Source organism: Oncorhynchus nerka, linkage group LG10, assembly GCF_034236695.1.
Source record: "Oncorhynchus nerka isolate Pitt River linkage group LG10, Oner_Uvic_2.0, whole genome shotgun sequence".
Lineage (NCBI taxonomy): Eukaryota > Metazoa > Chordata > Actinopteri > Salmoniformes > Salmonidae > Oncorhynchus > Oncorhynchus nerka.
This window is the reverse complement of record NC_088405.1, coordinates 34,661,626-34,683,318: the sequence shown is the minus strand read 5'-3', so window position 1 is coordinate 34,683,318 and position 21,693 is coordinate 34,661,626. Positions and strand designations below refer to the sequence as shown.

The window sequence follows — 21,693 nt, the reverse complement described above, 5'->3', positions numbered from 1 at the left end:
CGCGACCCATACTTTACTTTAAGAAAGGCTGTTTTATGATGATTGTGCAAATGGTCACATTTTCTCTGGGGCCACAACTCGACAGCGCGCACCACTCGGCAAAATGTGTGCATTGATTGAAACAAAGCACCAGTATGCTAGAGTTTGTATACATTATCTGCTCAAAAATTCGCGTAACACTGTATATAACTCATTAAGAAGATCTAAATGTATATTTTCATGAAACTGATTGAGATCAAATGGTTGGCATGCAGATTGCAGATATTTATTTATACCAGCAAGAACTGGAGTTGTTTTTTGTTGTTGTTGCGGAGAAGTCGTTTCCTCCACTGCATATGTGTAACTGTAACACATTTAATGTCATGGAATTGCTGAACAAAAATGATCGTTTATGTCAATTAATATAATCACTAATAAGGACGGCAAAATAGTTATTCGATATGTTATTCCGTATATATGCAATACATGTGCAACAGCAATTGACAAGGCAAAAAAACAGTGCTCATGTTTGTTACTTGCTTTATTTTTTGTAAGAATTTACAACGTAAAGTCAATTCATTCTGTTATAATTTAAATATGGCATTGATATTATGAAGAATGAATCTGGGGGGAAAAAAAGTTAATTCTTAAGTAAGTGTTTCAATCAAGTGAACACGTCCTTGAGCAATTTATTTTTATTTCATAACATTTGTTCAAATAGGACCTTTATAAAGATAACATATATAAAACACCATTATTCTGGATTAATTATTCATAATTTATTACAGCGCCTTTTCTTATTTAAAATATGTAATATGCAGAAATCGCCATTTCCTGGTTGCTAAAAGTCTAATTGTTCGCCTAATTTCAGTTGATGTGACAAAACAAGCAGGTAAAGTAATTTTACCATCTAAACCCCTGTGAAATATATTTTTCATACAAATATATTGTATTTTCAGCTGTTTGAAGCTGGTGAACAAAACTGAAAGTTAAAAGACCCAAAAACGAAACTTAAGAAGGGGAAGCATAGAAATAGCGCACAAAGAAAAAATACCACTTCTTAGACTTACATATTGCAGCTTTAAAGAGAACTGCCTTTAAAAAGCAAGAATCCATTTGAAAACTGCATATGTGACATCTATATGAGTAAGAAACAGTTATTATAGTGTCAAAATTGACTACAAAGTGTAAATCTGATCATTTTGTTCATAAAGTCAGTCTCTTCTAAAACAGAGTTTGGAACATCGGTGCATCACAACATGTAAATAAATGAAGGTTGTGTTTTGATTTTAAAACGCCCATTGGCCTACTAACATGGGTTGAACAACGGTCAGGAAACATACATCCCAGACTGAAATCTTGTTTTTCTAATGAGCAACAGAAAAACACCCGTGCCAATCGGCGTGGCTCTTTAAAAAACAAAGTAAAAAAATACTGTGCGTTTGATCATCTTAATCTCTCATGAGAGATTAGCCTTATGATAATGATTCTTAAAGGGAAAGAAAGGGGTGTACTGTGTATCTTGAGTGTCTTGTGTCTTATATAAATGAGCCATACATAGTGAACAACTGAAGGACTGTGGTCAAAAAACTGATTCAGCTTCAGCACAGTATAAAATTCAGAATGGAGTGAGTGAAGTGAGCTGTTACTCAAGTGACCAGTGCCAAGTTGCCAACACAACGTCTTAGCAGTGATAAAGCCTACTTCATTATTTATTCTGAGATGTCAGGCTCTTGTACTGGGCATGGGCCTTGATGATCTCTGCGACAACAGATGGGTCATCCAGAGTGGACACATCGCCCAGGTCTCCTGTCTGCTCCATAGCCACCTTCCGCAGGATTCTCCTCATGATCTTCCCAGAGCGTGTCTTGGGAAGTCTCTTCACTACCTGAAAGAGGTCAAATGACAGATAGATGAAAGAAACCATCTATTATTAGTTTAAAACAAATGCCATTTCCATATAATAGGATCTTCAACAACAGCAATTTTACAGGAATGCACAGTTTAGTAACCACAAACAGCGTGAATGTCCTCACCAGAAAGTGGTCAGGGACAGCATACTTTGTTTGTTATCTTAGTGGCCCCAGGCCTCTCAGATCTTTAACGACTGCTGTCTGGTTCAGGGCATATACTAGGATCTTCAACAACAGCAGTTTTACATACTATCATAAATGCACAGTTTAGTAACCACAAGCAGCATGAATATCCTCACCAGAAAGTGGTCAGGGACAGCATACTTTGCTATCTTAGTGGCCACCAGGCCTCTCAGCTCTTTAACGACTGCTGTGTGGTTCAGGGAAGGGTCTTCTTTCAAAACCACAAAGGCAAAGGGAACTGTTGTACAAGGGAAGGAAAACATGCAACAAAGCGTTGATAGAATGTGCCAATAACTATGAATTGCAAGTTGTAAATAAGCTTCAATGCACTTGATCGTCCTATAGATGTACACATATGTAATTTCAGTGTACATAGATATATACATATGTAATTTTAGCAATCTTGATCTTCTTTTGGTTAGTATGTGTAGTTGGTTTAATCTCATGAAGAACACCACATATTCCTTGTTATTCCCCTTTATAGCCACAAGGTGGTGCTGAGTATCAAGAGTTTACCAAGAACAAACTTCTAAGGACTTTCTCAGGGTTTATCATTGAACTCAGTAACAAATCGTACTAAGAGGCTGTTCGTTTAGTTTTGGGTATATTACACTAGTATTGACACACCTGAAGGCTAGTGCCTATTCCACTAAAGGGGAACAGTGGCTAGATTCAAGGATAGATTTGACTCAAAGCTAAGAAGCTTTCCATTTCTTGGTGTACTGTTATTCAACGGGTTAGAAGCCATTTCAAAGCTCCAGAAATATCCAATTCACATACATACTGTAACAAATGTGTATTGTGCGTGTTAATGTGGGATGATAGAGGTTTTGCACTGTATGTCTATATTTTTATTCTTACCCTCTCCTTTGATATCATGGGAAACACCAATCACCGCAGTCTCAGGAACTGCTGGGTGTTCATCCTAAAAGACAGAAGACAACCATTCAAGAAATGTATAAGAAATCCCCATTGACAACAACAGTACAGTGACTCTTTCACATAATCATGATATTGATTTTATTAGTGAGTCAACTGAACATACAGCTGCCATTCATGTAACAAATAGTCTAGGTGTGTTAGTTCTTACCAGGGCATCCTCAATTTCAGCAGTACCCAATCGGTGGCCACTAATGTTGATTACGTCATCCATACGCCCAGTTATCTGATAGTAGCCTTCTTTAGACCGATATGCTCCATCCCCAGTGAAGTAATGACCTGGAATAGAATCAACTCCAAAGCTCACACTTGGGTAATAAACAGTGACACTCCCTAAGTTTGTTTTATTCACTGCTTTAGCGCAATCCGCAAACCCGGATGTCCTAGCCATGTCTGAATCCTGGCTTAGGAAGGTCACGAAAAATCCTGAAATTTCCATCCCTAACTACAACTTTTTCTGAGAAGATAGAACTGCCAAGGGGGGCGGAGTTGCAATCTACTGCAGAGATAGCATCCAGAGTTCTGTCATACTATCCAGGTCTGTGCCCAAACGATTTGAGCTTCTACTTTTAAAAATCCACCTTTCCAGAAACAAGTCTCTCACCGTTGCCGCTTGTTATAAACCCCCCTCGGCCCCCAGTTGTGCCCTGGACACCATATGTGAATTGATCGTCCTCCATCTATCTTCAGAGTTCGAACTGTTAGGTGACCTAAACTGGGACATGCTTAACACCCTGGCCGTCCTATAATCTAAGCTAGATGCCCTCAACCTCACACAAATCATCAAGGAACCTACCAGGTACAACCCTAAATCAGTAACCATGGGCACCCTCTTAGATATCATCCTGACCAACCTGCCCTCTAAATACACCTCTGCTGTCTTCAACCAGGATCTCAGTGATCACTGCCTCATTGCCTGTGTGTGTACTGGGTCCGCGGTCAAACGACCACCCCTCATCTCTGTCAAACGCTCCCTAAAATACTTCAGCGAGCAGGCCTTTCTAATTGACCTGGCCCGGGTATCCTGGAAGGATATTGACCTCATCCCGTCAGTAGAGGATGCCTGGTTGCTCTTCAAAAGTGCTTTCCTCTCCATCTTAAAAAAGCATGCCCCATTCAAAAAATGTAGAACTAAGAACAGATATAGCCCTTGATTCACCCAAGACTTGCCTGCCCTTGACCAGCACAAAAACATCCTGTGGCGTTCTACATTAGCATCGAGTAGCCTCCGCGATATGCAACTTTCCAGGGAAGTCATGAACCAATACTCAGTCAGTTAGGAAAGCTAAGGCTAGCTTTTTCAAGCAGAAATTTGCTTCCTGTAGCACTAATTCCCCAAAGTTTTAGGACACTAAAGTCCATGGAGAATAAGAGCACCTCCTCCCAGCTGTCCACAGAACTGAGGATAGGAAACACTGTCACCACCGATAAATCTTCGATAATCGATCATTTCAATAAGCATTTTTCCATGGCTGGCCATGCTTTCCACCTGGCTACCCCTACCCTGGCCAACATCTCAGCACCCCCTGCAGCAACTTGGGTGCACCTCAGCCACGCTCAAGGTCCTAAACGATATCCTATCCTCCATCGATAAAAGGCAGTACTGTGTAGCCGTCTTCATCGACCTGGCCAAGGCTTTCGACTCTGTGAATCACCGCATTCTTATCGGCAGACTCAATAGCCTTGGCTTCTCAAATGACTGACTCGGGCCGACTCTTTTCTCTATATATATCAATGATGTCGCTCTTGCTGCTGGTGATTCTCTGATCCACCTCTATGCAGACAACACCATTCTGTATACATCTGGCCCTTCTTTGGACACTGTGCTAACAAACCTCCAAACGAGCTTCAACGCCCTTTGCAACTGGGTACTGGACTTCCTGACGGGCCGCCCCCAGGTGGTGAGGGTAGGCAACAACATCTCCTCCCCGCTGATCCTCAACACGGGGGCCCCACAAGGGTGCGTTCTGAGCCCTCTCCTGTACTCCCTGTTCACCCACGACTGCGTGGCCACGCACGCCTCCAACTCAATCATCAAGTTTGCGGACGACACAACAGTGGTAGGCTTGATTACCAACAACGACGAGACGGCCTACAGGGAGGAGGTGAGGGCCCTCGGAGTGTGGTGTCAGGAAAATAACCTCACACTCAACGTCAACAAAACTAAGGAGATGATTGTGGACTTCAGGAAACAGCAGAGGGAACACCCCCCTATCCACATCGATGGAACAGTAGTGGAGAGGGTAGCAAGTTTTAAGTTCCTCGGCATACACATCACAGACAAACTGAATTGGTCCACTCACACAGACAGCGTCGTGAAGAAGGCGCAGCAGCGCCTCTTCAACCTCAGGAGGCTGAAGAAATTCGGCTTGTCACCAAAAGCACTCACAAACTTCTACAGATGCACAATCGAGAGCATCCTGGCGGGCTGTATCACCGCCTGGTACGGCAACTGCTCCGCCCTCAACCGTAAGGCTCTCCAGAGGGTAGTGAGGTCTGCACAACGCATATCACCGGGGGCAAACTACCTGCCCTCCAGGACACCTACACCACCCGATGTTACAGGAAGGCCATAAAGATCATCAAGGACAACAACCACCCGAGCCACTGCCTGTTCACCCCGCTATCATCCAGAAGGCAAGGTCAGTACAGGGGCATCAAAGCTGGGACCGAGAGACTGAAAAACAGCTTCTATCTCAAGGCCATCAGACTGTTAAACAGCCACCACTAACATTGAGTGGCTGCTGCCAACACACTGACATTGACACTGACCCAACTCCAGCCACTTTAATTATGGGAATTGATGGGAAATGATGTAAATATATCACTAGCCACTTTAAACAATGCTACCTTATATAATGTTACTTACCCTACATTATTCATCTCATATGCATACGTATATACTGTACTCTATATCATCGACTGCATCCTTATGTAATACATGTATCATTAGCCACTTTAACTATGCCACTTTGTTTACTTTGTCTACATACTCATCTCATATGTATATACTGTACTCGATACCATCTACTGTATGCTGCCCTGTACCATCACTCATTCATATATCCTTATGTACATGTTCTTTATCCCCTTACACTGTGTATAAGACAGTAGTTTTGGAATTGTTAGTTAGATTACTTGTTGGTTATTACTGCATTGTCGGAACTAGAAGCGCAAGTATTTCGCTACACTCGCACTAACATCTGCTAACCATGTGTATGTGACAAATAACATTTGATTTGATTTGATTTGAACGCCATACAACACTCCTTCCGTGGCCTCCAACTGCTTTTAAATGCTAGTAAAACTAAGTGCACACTCTTCAACCGATTGCTGCCTGCACCCTCCCGCCCGATTAGCATCACTACTCTGGACGGTTCTGACCTAGAACATGTGGACAACTACAAATACCTAGGTGTCTGGTTAGACTGTAAACTCTCCTTCCAGACTCACATTAAGCATCCCCAATCCCAAATTAAATCTAGAATTGGCTTCCTATTTCTGAACAAAGCCTCCTTCACTCATGCCGCCAACATACCCTCGTAAAACTGACTATCCTACCAATCCTTGACTTCGGTGGTGTCATTTACAAAATAGCCCCCAACACTCTACTCAGCAAACTGGATGTAGTCTATCACAGTGCCATCCGTTTTATCACCAAAGCCCCATATATTACCCACCACTGCAACCTGTATGCTCTCGTTGGCTGGCCCTCGCTACATATCCGTCGCCAAACCCACTGGCTCCAGGTCATCTATAAGTCTTTGCTAGGTAAATCCCTGCCTTATCTCAGCTCACTGGTCACCATAGCAACACCCACCCATAGCACACGCTCCAGCAGGTATATTGCGCTGGTCATCCCCAAAGCCAACACTTACTTTGGCCGTCTTTCCTTCCAGTTCTCTGCTGCCAATGACTGGAACGAATGGCAAACATCTCTGAAGCTGGCGTCTTATATCTCCCTCTATAACTTTAAGCATCAGCTGTCTGAGTAGCTTACTGATCACTGTACCTGTACACAGCCAATCTGTAAATAGCCCACCCGACTACCTCATCCCCATATTATTACTTACACTCTTGCTCTTTTGCACCCCAGTATCTCTACTTGCACATCATCATCTGCACATCTATCACTCCAGTATTAATGCTAAATTGTCATTATTTTCTTCTATAGCGCCAATTTATTGCCTACCTCCCTACTCTTCTACATTTCTGCTTTGCTTTATCTTGGCCAGGTTGCAGTTGTAAATGAGAACTTGTTCTCAACTGGCCTACCTAGCTAAATAAAGGTGATATAAAATACATTTAAAAAAAGAGAGGAGCCCACAGGGAAATGGAATTAGGCCAACTAACCAGGATATGGTTTGAAGTATGCATCCACAAATCTCTTGTGGTCCCCAAAGATGGTCCGGGCCATTCCAGGCCATGGTTGGCCAATACAAAGGGCTCCACTGACATCATTTCCTGATATAGGCTTACCCTGTTGGTGATAAAAGGAAAATGAATCAAACATTTTAATAACTTATTAGGTTCTCACACAATAAAACATTTGAATTAATAAAACAAATCAGTATAGAATGTAAACACAAACATTACAAGTGCGTTAAAAGAAATTATGCAGCAAGCATGTTACAACAACAATAATAACAATAAGAACGTGTCTGTTCATAAAGATCAACCTCTACAGTAAAACACATAGCTAACAACAATAAATAGACATTCAGTGCATGCAAGTTATACAGTACTGCATGTAGTTTTACTGTTGACTGAAATTACTAGTAAAAGACACGGAGAGGGGAAATTAAGTTTCGAGGTCACGTTACCACTCCAACAAAGCCCTAATAAATATGTTAATCAAGGAAAGGGAAGCATGTGCTGGCTAGTTTTAATTGCAATGTGTAAGGCGGGTGTGACCAAACTACCACTGTCCCACAATTAGTGTCTAACGTACAGTACTTAGTGCTTTAAAAAACCAGTTCAAATCAAAATCTAAGTTTATTTGTCACATGCGCCGAACACAACTGGTGTTTACCGTGAAATGCTAGCTTACGAGCCCTTCCCAACGAGGCAGAGTTTAAAAATAATGATACAAATTAAATAGTAATACAATGCACTAGAATGGAGCTATATACAGGGAGTACCAATACCAGGTCAATGTAGAGCTATATACAGGAAGTACCAATACCAGGTCAATGTAGAGCTATATACAGGGAGTACCAATACCAGGTCAATGTAGAGCTATATACAGGGAGTATCAATACCAGGTCAATGTAGAGCTATATACAGGGAGTACCAATACCAGGTCAATGTAGAGCTATATACAGGGAGTACCAATACCAGGTCAATGTAGAGCTATATACAGGGAGTACCAATACCAGGTCAATGTGGAGCTATATACAGGGAGTACCAATACCAGGTCAATGTGGAGCTATATACAGGGAGTACCAATACCAGGTCAATGTGGAGCTATATACAGGGAGTACCAATACCAGATCAATGTGGAGCTATATACAGGGAGAACCAATACCAGATCAATGTGGAGCTATATACAGGGAGTACCAGTACCAGATCAATGTGGAGCTATATACAGGGAGTACCAATACCAGATCAATGTGGAGCTATATACAGGGAGTACCAGTACCAGATCAATGTGGAGCTATATACAGGGAGTACCAATACCAGATCAATGTGAAGAGGTATGAGGTAAATATGTACATGAAGGCAGGGTAAAGTGACTAGGCATCACGATAGATAATAATAATAAGAGTAAAATACATAACAGAGCAGCAGCAGCAAATGATGAGTGTGCGTGTGTGTGTAATGTGTACGTGTGTTTGTGTTGTGTGTGTGTGCGTATGTAGTGTATGTGAATGTGTGGGAGTGTCAAGGTAGTATGTGTGAGTGAGTGTATATATAGTCTAGTGGGTGTGCGTAGAGTCAGTGCAGATAGTTCTGGTACCATTTAATTTACTATTTAGAAGTCTGGCTATAGCAATCTTATGGCTTGGGGGTAGAAGCGGTAGCAGAATGAATAGTCTATGACTTGGGTGGCTGGAGTCTTTGGCAATTTTTCAGGGTTTCCTCTGACACCGCCTGTTATAGGGGTCCTCGATGTCATGGAGCTTGGACCCGGTGATGTACTGGGATGTCCCTACCACCCTCTGTGGCACTTTGCGGTCAAGGGCGGTGCATTTGCCATACCAAGCAGTGATGCAGACAGTCACAATGCTCTCGATGGTGCAGCTGTAGAACTTTTGGAGGATTCGAGGACCCATGCCAAATATTTTCAGCCTCTTGAGGGGGAAGAGGCTTTGCCATGCCCTTTTCACAACTGTGTGTGTGTGTGCACCATGTGAAGTCCTTAGTGATGTGTACGCCAATGAACTTGAAGCTTTCGACCTGCTCCACAACAGCTCTATCAATATGGATGGGGGCGTGCTCTCCCCTCTTTGCACTATAGTCCACGGTCAGCTCCTTGGTCTTACTGACATTGAGGGAGAGGTTGTCGTCCTCGCACCACACTGCTAAGTCTCTGACCTCCTCCCTGTAGGCTGACTCATCGCCTTTGGTGATCAGGACTCCACCGTCATGTCATCAGCAAACTTGATAATGGTGTTGGAGTCATGCGTGGCCACGCAGTCATGGGTGAACAGGGAGTACAAGATGGAACTAAGCACACACCCTTGAGGGGCCTCCGTCTTTACGGTCAGCGTGGCGATGGTGTTGATGCCTACCTTCATCACCTGGGGCCGAGCCGCCAGGAAGTATAGGATCCAGTAGCAGAGGGAGGGGTTCAGTCCCAGGGTCCCTAGCTTGGTGATGAGCTTGGAGGGAACTATGGTATTGAACTCTGAGCTGTAGTCTATGAACAGCGTTCTCCCATTGTTATTTCCCCTCTTGTCCAGGTGGGAGAGGGCAGTGTTGAAGTGCAATTGAGATTGTGTCATCTATGGATCTGTTGGGGCGGTATGCAAATTGGAGTGGGTCTAGGGTGTCTGGGATGATTGTGTTGATGTGTGTCATGACCAGCCTTCAAAGCACTTCATAATCACAGATCTGAGTGCTATAGGGTGGTAGTCATTTAGGCAGGTTACATTGGAGCTCTTGGGAACCGGGATGAGGGTGGTCAGCTTGAAACATGTTGGGATTACAGACTGGGACAAGGAGCGATTGAAAATGTCTGTGAAGACACTAACCAGCTGGTCTGTGCATGCTTTGAGAATGTACCCTGGTGGCTTTGTGATTGTTAACCTGTTTTCAACTTTTGAACGGAGAACGAGGTCACACAGTTGAGAAGGGGAAGAGTGGAATTTCCTTGGAGCAGTTGGACATGTTCCAGCTTGAATTGTTATACTTTTTATGGCTTCTGAAGAACGAGAGTCCAAAGTCCCAGAATGCCGTCAGAGGAGAATGCGGTAATACCACTGACTACATTTCACAAGGACTTGATTCACAAAAATGGAAGGTAAAACATTTAAGGTTGTGTCTTAATGATGAACATAGAACAAATACATTTTTTCTCTTAAGTAAAATCTGTTTAAAAAAAATACAAATTGACCATTTCATTCAGAAAAAGCAAGACAGTTGATTTGAATTCAGCACAGACAGATCACCTTCTCCTCCATGAGAACAGGCTGAATGCCAAAGAAGGGCCTCATGGCCATGGCCGGAACAATTTCAGCACCCTTTTCAGCTGGCCTTGGAGCAATACACACACCTCCCGTCTCTGGGGACAGAGAGAGAGAGAGGAGATGCACGGAGAAGTGCAATAAGGAAGGTTAAAGGGATGTGCAGCTGACATATTGGAGAGTAGTTGATATGTACTGCATTTGACCTAAGTCTGGCTGCGCTACAGATTGTCTATGTTTTGCTGATGGGGAAGAGGGTGAGGGTTGAACCCCTGTGGCTATGGCAAATTAGTAATAAGTGATAATCACCTTAATAAAAAAGGAATTGCAGTACTGTACAAGAAAATTACACTTCATTTTGATATTAAGCCTTTTGAAGAACCCCACTCTCCAGCCCCCCTCAAAAGACTTAGCACATACGCCCATGGAGAAAACCCCAGAAAGTGATTTTTGAGGAATTAGGTCATGACCCTCCCCACTTCACTCCTGCCAGTCCTCACTGGAGAGCCTCCACTCGCTGGCGGTTGGGAGAGTCGGGGAGAAGGGGGTAAGTGTGTTGGGGGTGAGGGGGGATTATTTTAATTCATTTTCAGTGCAGATGTACCTTGTGCTAATCGCAAATTAGGGTTAAGCCACCAGTAAACAGAGTATCAGACAGACTTATTGTCTAGATCAGCACAGAAACCACCATAACAAATCAAGATGCGCCTTAGAGGCAGAGCTTTCTCCTCCACCAGCATGCAACATCAGAGCACAGGCGTTGGCATTCATTTGATGCACAAAATAAGCTTGCTTTTCAAGTCATGATTGTATCCTTCTTACAAATGTAACTTGACCTGATTTTTATATGCCTTTGATAAGCCCTTTGTTCCATGTCATGTAATGTAGCGTATTATGATTTCCTACATGGTAGTGCAATAAAAAATGTTAGCTTAATTGTGCATTATAAAATCTCTAAGGCAATTAAAGTTGAAGCATTTACCACATCACACAACCTTGGCCAAGACATTCAGCCGCCCTGATGTTACCTGTCTGCCACCATGTATCCACTAGGGGGCATCTTCCATCTCCCACCACGTTGTAGAACCACTCCCATGCCTCGTGATTGATAGGCTCCCCCACTGCAAGAAGACAGGCACATTCAATACAGTACACCCAGCTCTGGGCACACTCAGAGCTAGTTTAAGATATTGTGAAATGTACTCTAGGCATAAACATTCTGTATTATTTAGATAATGGGCTACCTTTTTACTGGTAGAGTATTTCAGTAATAAGACAATAATAATAAAGATATGAAATGCTTTGAACTGATATGACTTATGATCATGTTGGCCTATGAATGTGATGATAGCTATAGCCAAGAACTCTGAGATGAATTGCTTATTAAGGTCATTGTAACACTGACAGGAATCACTGGAACCAAGTCAAGTTTCCATAATGCGCAAAGCCACTGACTTTGAATTTGTAATTGAGTTGCAACAATGCAACTCGATTGCATACATAGCAGTTGATCAGTTATTTCATTCATCTGGTAGGATCAACTGTGTGCTCATTGGCAAATTATTATGCAGGGGGCACTGATCTAGTGTCTCACCAGAGCCGAGGGTCTTGAGGGAGGACCTGTCGTACTTTTTGACCCAGCTCTCCTCATATTTCAGCAGCAGCCTGATGGCAGTGGGAGCACCGTAGAACTGGTTAATGCCCAGACGCTGCACTGTTTCCCAGTATCGCCCTGAGGGGACAAAGGCACATGGTCATTATGGTAAAGGAATACACGCACGCAAATATCAGCTAAATATATCCTTCCTGTTTCCATAATCCACTAAATAGTGACACAGAAACAAGAACAGGAAATGTCCTATTTTGCCAAGGCTATAGAGGGCATTGGCCAATGTCATATCACTACAAAGTTTACAGCAAACCTTAACAATTAACTTATAACACTTTGAAGCACTCCTTCAGTCGACAAGCCATGGTAATAAACAAAGAACAAAATTGTCATCAAGACAGTTAATGAGTCACGCAACACTGGAGAAATGCCAGCGAAGCCAGTTACAACTACAGTGATCCACTTTATTCACATACCCAAATACTACATATACAAGTTATCCGCGGGTTATAGAAAGAAAAATATTGCGTATTGCGGTAATAGTTATACATTAGTTCTAGCACACATAGCAACAGAACGTCTTAACACATGCATAAATAATATAGAACTTCTAACTTGTCTATAAAAATAGAATCAAAAACAATAATGAATTGTGTCCCTTATTGCCCCTAGCCCAGTGAATAAGTATTCCAATACTGCCAAAAGCTGTGACACCCACCCAGCTGGTAACAAGTCACCTGGCTATCTCTCTGTGGATACGACCTGTAAAACTCTATGACCTCTGGTAAAGAGGACAAGTGAGTAAAAAGCACCAGAAAAGAAAGGACAAACGTTGATGCTGTATGTCAAAGTCTCCTGCCAAAGTATCCTCTGTCTCAATGTAACAGTTGTAGACACATCTTAATGATTAATCGTGGACGATTATGTCAATCAGATATTGTCAGGGTGCAGCCCTTGTACTTGTACTGTTATAGCTCACCGGGGTCTGGGTACACAGGAGTGCTCTCAAAGAGGACTGTGGTGGCACCATTACACAGAGGACCATACACCACATAGCTATGACCAGTCACCCAGCCAATGTCTGCCACACAGCCAAACACATCGCCCGGATGGTAGTCGAAGACATACTGCAAGAACAAGAACACGTAAGGTTAGAGACAAGGTCCATTGAGCAATGCTGTACTTTTCCAGACAATGAAATCATCAAAATTACAAGATTGCGAAATTCTGGCTAACGTATACAGGCTTTCCCACACAACATGGCTGCCACATTGATAGTTCTCTGAGCAGAACTGCTTAACAGCCTGGCAACAGCAACAGGTCTCTCTTTGGCATGGTCCCAAGAGGCCCAGTCTGTGTCAGGGGGCTACAGATATAAAGCAGCTTTGTCTGTTATTTGAATCTAAACAGTCAACATGCCAAAAAGAGACAGTGCGAGCAATTGCCAAACGTCTGTTTGGGTCTGAGCTGGTAAGCTACTTAGAAATTAGCAGCACATCTCGTGCAGATTCATAGCTGTGTTTTCATTCTATTATTATCACTAACAGCATGTAAGCTTTGTGTCTGTCAATCCCACCAAGCACAACATGCTCACCAGCATCGAAAAGCAGGGAGAAAACAGATGTTTTTATTTGTCAGTCAAAGGGGGCTAATTTTAACCCAGAATATGGAATGGGGCTTCTCTCACGAAAGGGGAACACTGAATTCATTGTTCTGATCTAAGCTATGCCAAACCATGTGGCAGAATATTTATATTGTTCAAACTGCCCTGTCTGTAGCCCTCATCAAAACATTCTCAGACAACACAGTAATTGGGCCTTCCTCCTCCTTTTATAGTTGGTTCTATTTATCAGCAAATCAAATGCATATTTTCTGCCACATAACCATTTTAAGAAAGGCACCATACCTGCATTTGCTTCTCTAAAGTAAGAAGTATTCCGTAGAGGGGTTAACTGAAGACATACCTGGTGAGTCAGTGCAGCATAGAGCAGATAGCCAGCCTGTGTGTGGACAATGCCCTTGGGCTTGCCTGTACTGCCTGACGTGTGGAGCATAAAAAGCATCTCCTCACTGCCCATAGGCTCTGGAGCACACTGTGCCGACTCACTGGCCATCGCCTGAGACAGAGAAGAAAAGAGTGGGAGACTGGAGGTATGGTTTGGTGATATGAATGTTTCTGGCAGTGGAATTACTAAATGCAGTGGGATTACACTTGATTTGCTTCAAGTTAAATGTGTGTTATGTCATCATGCTACTCTCATAGTAGGTCTGTCTATGTGCTTTGTTCAACGGTACTGTACACAGGTTGTTATTAAAAACAAAACACCTCAAGGTGTTTAATCTTGTCAGTGACAATGGCAGATGAAATGACAGACAAATAAAGAGATCTTTCATAACAGATATTAACATGACAGATAACATCGCAAAACGGTTCTTTCAGTTCACCACTTCCATCTGTGAGCAGAGCTTGGCTGCAATGCAATCTGATCCCGTTACAGGACTGCCACTGGCTTGTCCCGCTACTCAGACTCAGTATTACCTCCTCCATGGCACAATAAGAAGTATGAAGAACAAGTATTACCTCCTCCAATGGGATGTCTAGTTTGCCCATGGGAGTTGGGTTAGTGGTCCTCTGGGCCACAAACACATGCTGGACAGTGGGGCAGTTCTTCACTGCAGCATCTACTGTAGGTTTCAGGTCTATGAACCGGCCTCCCCTCACACCTTGGTTACACGTGATCACAGCTTTACACTGGGCTGCAGGGAGATGGGGAACACAGTCTGAGAGATCTGCGATCATGTGGACACATCACTACACAGTCTAATTGAGAATATGAAGTACTTTGAGAAAATGCAAGCAGCTTCTAACAATTGCAAGATGTCAATAGGCCTAATTGCTATCTGTTGGTTCTCTTTGAGGTATACACTGAGTGTACAAGATATTCGGAACACCTTCCAAATATTGAGTTCCACCCCGTTTTTCCCTCAGAACAGCCTCAATTCGTCAGGACATGGACTCTACAAGCGTTCTACAGGGATGCTGGCCCACGTTGACTCCAATGCTTCCCACAGCTGTGTCAAGTTGGCTGGATGTCCTTTGGGTGGTGGACCATTCTTGATATAGACAGGAAACTGTTGAGGGTAAAAAACACAGCAGAGCTGCAGTTCTTGACACACTCAAACCGGTGCGTCTGGCACCTACCACCATACCCCATTCAAAGACACTTAAATATTTTGCCTTGCCCATTCACCCTCTGAATGGCACACATACATGATCCATGTCTCAAGGCTTAAAAGTCCTTATTTAACATGCCTCCTCCTCTTCAAGAAGTTGATTTAACAAGTGACATCTATAATGGATCATAGCTTTCACCTGGATAGTTTATGTCATGGAAAGAGCAGGTGTTCCTAATGTTTTGTACACTCAGTACTGTACTGCACATGTTATAAAGGTTTGAGATGACATGTTGCTCCTAGCTTTCTGTCTCATCCTTCAGTGTGTGTCCTAAACTGCTGGCCTTGTGTTTGATCTTTCTAAAATTGGCCTGGTTTCTGTCTGACCACAAAATGCAGCTTGAAATAATTAAACAGCCCTTGCCTAGTCTCATGATGTTAGTAGCATTTGAGTAAAACAGGTTAGTTTCTCACTGGAGTTAAGTTGGGAAAAAGGGGAGGAAACTTGATGACTGGTGTCTCCCAGACACAATGGCCAAGAGCATGTTCAATTTAAAAAATCTGACATTGCTCTATGCATAATGACTCACTTGGGAGTGCTGAGAACTTGGCAGCCATTCAGTTGAGCCATTTTAGGGGTCATGGCCATTGGAGCTATATCCTATTTATCTATCAGACATTTATCCTGTGCCTTTGAATAGAAAAGCTGAAATTCCTGTAAACTCTATGATTACGCTTTATTTAAAGGCGCAACGCTTAAGTATTATGTCAGCTTTGTATGATTACAGATAACAACCTCGAAAATCTCTCATTTTTTATTTTAACTTGAATAGCTACATGCATGCACAATTGAAATGCCCTTGTGCCCTTCCCTTGTGTTCAGTCAACCATTCAAATGTCATGTTTGGGCTTTAAAGGGAGCATCTGTATACAAAACACAAACGTCCTTGAAATGCATTCTTGGGTTACCAACTGGACCATGAGATTAGGAAAGCTAAGGCTAGCTTTTTCAAGCAGACATTTTCTTCCTGTAGCACTAATTTCCAAAAGTTTTGGGACAATGTAAAGTCCATGGAGAATAAGAGCACCTCCTCCCAGCTGCACCGAGGATAGGAAACACTGTCACCACCAATAAATCTACGATAATCGATCATTTCAATAAGCATTTCTCCACGGCTAGCCATGCTTTCCACCTGGCTAGACCTACCCTGGCCAACATCTCAGCACCCCCTGCAGCAACTAACATTTCTAAAGAGTTCATCTCAGTCAAACATGAGTCCAGGCCCAGTATCACTCACCATCCTGAATCCTCCCAGCCAGGGCCTCTGAGCTGAACCCAGCAAACACCACCGTGTGCACAGCACCGATACGAGCACATGCAAGCATGGCAGCCACAGCGATGGGCGACACTGGCATATAAATGGCCACCCGGTCACCTTTGTTGACCCCATGCCTCTTCAGCGTGTTGGCTAGGCGGCAGGTAGTCTCAAGTAGCTCCCTGTAGAAAAGTTGTATAAAGTTCAGACAGAAGTTATTACTTGGAGCAATAGTTACCTCAACTATTGTTGCGTATGTAAGTTATGTATTCTGTATTGATTCCATCAAACACTATCTGAAGTGTACACTCTTAGGGAAAAAAGGTGCTATCTAGAACCTAAAAGGGTTCTTCGGCTGTCTCCATAGGAGAAGCATTTGAAGAACCATTTTTGGTTCCAGGTAAAACTTATTTGGTTCCAGGTAGAACTTTTTGGGGTTCTATTTAGAAGCCTTTCCACAGAGGGTTCTACATGGAAGCCAAAAGGGTTCTACCTAGGGCCCAAAGAGGTTCTACGTGGAACTTAAAAGGGTTATCCTATGGTGACAACCAAATAAGTATTTTGTTGTAAAATGAGAGTCTTTGAGAACTACTTTAAATCCCTACTCCTTGCAAGCCATATAGGAAGATGTATATTAGTGACTTTGAGGCTTCTTTGAGGCACTGAACAATGGATAACTCTGATTAATAATTTTTGGGAGCACTGAAATTACCTTCCAGTAAGTACACTTTCAGTTTCATGTCTAGTGAACGTTCAGTTGGACACCCCACAGCTTCCTGTTTACATTCTGATCCAGGAAGCAGCTTTAGTCGTTATTGCAGAACGGCCTCATTTTGAAATCTCACACTACCACCTTACACAATAACTGTGACACCCAGCCAAAAATAATTTTGCAATTTCAACAGCACTTCCTTATAATTTAATATCATCAACAATAAAGTACATACGGTGTCTCATTCATAATGCAAATTGTAATGGGAGTATTGAAGCCTTCATGATTTGCTGATTGTTGTAACACAGGACATAATTGAAAGAGACCCTGGTATCAATTGGTATTCCCTGTATCAATAAAGGTTTAATGTCATGCTATTTATGTACTATACAATATTAAAGTTAACAATATATCCATGCAGATCCAGAACATGGTTCTTATCCAGTTCTTCTTTGGCACAGCTGAACATCTCACTGTGCATATCTAGAGAACTATTTTGAATATTGTAAATATTTAGATATTACTGCTGAATCTCTGCCATGTTTCCTCCTACCCTTTACAGTATAGCATAAACTTTTTTTTTTAAACAGAACCTAACATGGATACTTGACAGAGGACAAGATTATCTTTTTACAGGATACAGATGTAGGATCTTAATTTGATTACCCAGGACATTTTAAACTTGTAGTGTATTTGAGGTTAATAATTCACAATTCCTGTTGCCGCAGGATTATTTTCATGCTGTAGCAAACTGGCTGAAATGAAGATCCTACATCTGGAGGCAATCATCTTTGGTTAAACATCAGTGTGGAATGTGAAGTATTTTGGTTTGATACCTCCTACTCTGTTGCACAGATCAGTATAGATTCCAGCTCCTCTGCTGAATGATGTGGATGAATTCATTCAGATGACTCTAATCTATATCATATCTCAAGCTTTCCAAGATAAGCATTAGTTTATAATAGTCCCCCACCCTGTCAAAGGTCCTTGCATAGGCATGAACTTACCTATAGGTGACCTTTACCTCCGTCCCAGGTTCATCCCTCTCCCAGACCAGGGCGACTCTGTCAGGATGCTTGGCAACATGCACATCCAAACAATTCACTGCCAATTAAATGGATGAACTAATGTAACTTACTGTCCAGTATTTGGGGGGCTGTCCAGTAAGCATAATGTACATTAAACATAGTTAGCAAACCTTAAGATCCACACAAACAAAAACAATACAATAACTTAATCCTAGAAGAAAATAAGGCTTGAGCACGCACTTCCAGTCTATGTAGAAAGGCTGTAATGCAATGGGGTAGTAAATATGTAGTGTTGCCAATAATAATAATAAAAGGGGATGGCAATTCTTACCAGAAACGTTCAACTCTCCCCCAAGAAACCAATTGATTTTCCCACTAGTAATTTCGCAGTCCCTCACTTGATCGAATGGTTTATTCCATGTAAGCCTCTCTTTAGCAATTGATCCCCAAAAGGTTTCCGGATCTTTCACAGACAATTCGTATAACTCGTTGTATGACCATCCAGCGAGAGTTGAGCTCAAGTGCGGTGTCAAGTTCGTGTTCCTATCGCCGATACTGGAGACTGTTCGCCTCTGACACTGAACAGGTTTCAGAGAGGTCAATAAAATTCTCTTTCGGTAGCTGCCGTTTTTGAAGATTACACTGGCTCTATTTATTATATGTATCAAACTCCCGTTTTTATGTGCAGCCATTTTCTGCTCCCCTGCTGCACGCAGAACTTGACCAGAGCAGGATCCTTTTCTTTCAAGCTTCCTTGGGTGGTACAGAAAGGGTGGGAACAAGTCGTTGATGAAAATGTATTATGTAAAGGTCAGTGTTCATGACAGAGGACAGTTAGTTTCAGCACTCACTATCACTAAAGTGTAGCCTAGCCCACTGTTTTCCAAACTGTGGGTCGGGAGTCGGGACATTTTTTGTGCATTGCAAACCCAAAAAGTAAAAAATAAAATACAAAAAGAATAGTTAAAATTGGGATGGAAAAACGCTTTCAGTGTGTAAACTTAAACCACTAAAACCAAATAGAAAGTATATAGAAATGATAAGGGACCTATAGAATTGCAGGAAATGTGCTATAAAACTGCTAAACATTCTCTCTGCTGCCAAGACAGGTTTTACTTATTCTTTGGTCTGTGTATGTGTTTTTAAATGTTTCTATTTCATGTATTGATATGTCCTAGTAGATTGTGGTACAAGACTCAAAACTCATCATATTAAAAACAATATGTGTGAAACAAATCATGATTAGCCTATTGAATTTCTGCATATGTGTGATAGTACATTTTCCTTTGAATTTTTCATCACCATCTCTTGTAGTCCTCTATAATTAAAAAATAACAACTTTTCAATTTAAACTCTTAAAACATTTTCATATTGGCCGCTACTCTGTTATTACATGTATCCTCAAATTCAAGAATGATGCTGCCTCCTAGAGGACCATACAGAAGGGTGAAATTATATTTTTATTTCATGCTGAATGAAATCTCAATCCCATCATCTGGATTAGGGGAAAACAAATTAAATAGTTTCAATGTAACCTGCAAACAAACTCCAACACATTGTTCAACAACACTTTTCTCTTCAGTGTGTGATAATATTAGACCGTTTTCTCAAATCCCCAGTTGAAATATGAAACTGTATTGGGTTTGGCAATAGTCATATTGTCTAAAATACACTAATATATTATGCTATGGACAATCATTTCCAGATCTTGCATTAATAGTATGAATTCTAATTAAACCAAAGTGAATAGTTCATTTGTTTAAAAAAAAAGACTTTCCAATTTAGACAGAAACAAACTTTTCATCAACACACTGCATAGGCCTATCTACTAAATACTCTTTAGGCCCATAATCTCTTTATAAATTATGTATGTGATATAAAAACACACCATAAAAGATGAATGCTTGTGAACGGAGTAAAACAAACATTTGACAGGTGGTTCCTGCTTGACAAAACAACAGATATTATTATTAAATTCTGTTCTATAAACGAACACTGTTTTCCATTAGCAGACAATTCCAACAAAAGGCCAGATTATTTGCCCTGTTTTCTATAATGCTCTAACATAGTACCATCATATAATTGTAGTTTAGTTTGGGCGAGGGGATGTAAAGGTATGAACGTGACTTGTGGGATAAATTCTGATTGATGACCTTTTAATAGATTTAATACCCCTCATTCTTAACAATGAGGTGTCTCTAATCTCTTTGTGCTTTGTTTTTCTCACTACTGCTAATCTGTTTGTTCAAACAATGGGAAAAGCAATCACTCACATAATGTGACCACTGATTGGTTCACTGAACATGATCAATGGTCTAATACTAATACAATGGTTGTAATTGTACTGAATAATATTATTCTGAGTTACTCAGCCTGTGTAGCCTAGCTGTATTGTTTTTGTACGTTTGCTAAAATTCAGAGGTATTCTAAATTGATGAGGCTGTGGAGATAAACATAAAATAATGACATTTGAAAAAGATATATACTAACACCCTTGCCTTTCATGAACTCACACTTGACCTTTTCCGACTTGACTTTACTGACTTTGCTGATAGCTACTTTATTGAGGAAAAATGTACTTACTATGACTGAGATATGTGGCTATCTCACCTGGCTATCTTAAGGTGAATGCACTAACTGTAAGTCGCTCTGGATAAGAGTGTCTGCTAAATAACTAACATGTAAACGTAAGTATTCTGCTTGTTGGATTGCAGACAGAAACAGAACAACAGCATTGTTTGATGAACTCTCTCCATTACTCACATGCAGGATTTTTTGACACCCACCTTATCATGTTATAATCAATCTGAGTAGTATTTGTTTATAACTATTGTTTGGAAATGTGTGTTATTTATCATATTAAAGCTGTTGTTGTTGATATTGTTAATCATGGGATTAATATTACAGGATAAATAAACCATTATTGAGCCCAAACCAAAATACAATTTCATTTGGAAATCTACTACCCTATTTGCTATTCAAAAACATTGTAATCTCAAAACAATATCAGATTAAAGGCAGTGGGCCATTAGACTATAATGTGGAAAAGAAGGATAAGTCAGTAGAGCAATTATATGGTTTGTGAACCATTAAGTGGGAATTATATGTGATTAAGCAGGGTTTTAAGGCTTAAACTAGACATGAAATACACAACTAGATATTAATATGAATCTTAATAACCATTAACCAAATAGGACAACTGTGGTGGTGTT

General features: G+C 41.5%; 1 protein-coding gene across 2 annotated transcripts; it reads right to left on the bottom strand.

Moving 5' to 3' along the window:
- Nucleotides 1-502: 502 nt before the first annotated feature.
- acss1 (acyl-CoA synthetase short chain family member 1) lies at nt 503-19,298 on the bottom strand. 2 transcript variants are annotated; one of them, XM_029669658.2, is made up of 14 exons: nt 18,813-19,298; nt 18,461-18,557; nt 16,724-16,923; nt 14,833-15,008; nt 14,216-14,368; nt 13,231-13,378; nt 12,237-12,374; nt 11,671-11,763; nt 10,628-10,740; nt 7,368-7,494; nt 3,166-3,293; nt 2,937-3,000; nt 2,192-2,313; nt 503-1,867 (listed from the first exon to the last, which is right to left on the bottom strand). In XM_029669658.2, the coding sequence occupies exons 1-14, from the start codon at nt 19,171-19,173 to the stop codon at nt 1,688-1,690; spliced, it is 2,100 nt and encodes a 699-aa protein (XP_029525518.1). In that variant the 5' UTR covers nt 19,174-19,298; the 3' UTR covers nt 503-1,687. The 2 variants fall into 2 exon arrangements, with proteins under 2 accessions (XP_029525518.1, XP_029525519.1); XM_029669659.2 differs by lacking the exon at nt 18,461-18,557 and having other exon boundaries at nt 18,813-18,877.
- Nucleotides 19,299-21,693: the final 2,395 nt, after the last annotated feature.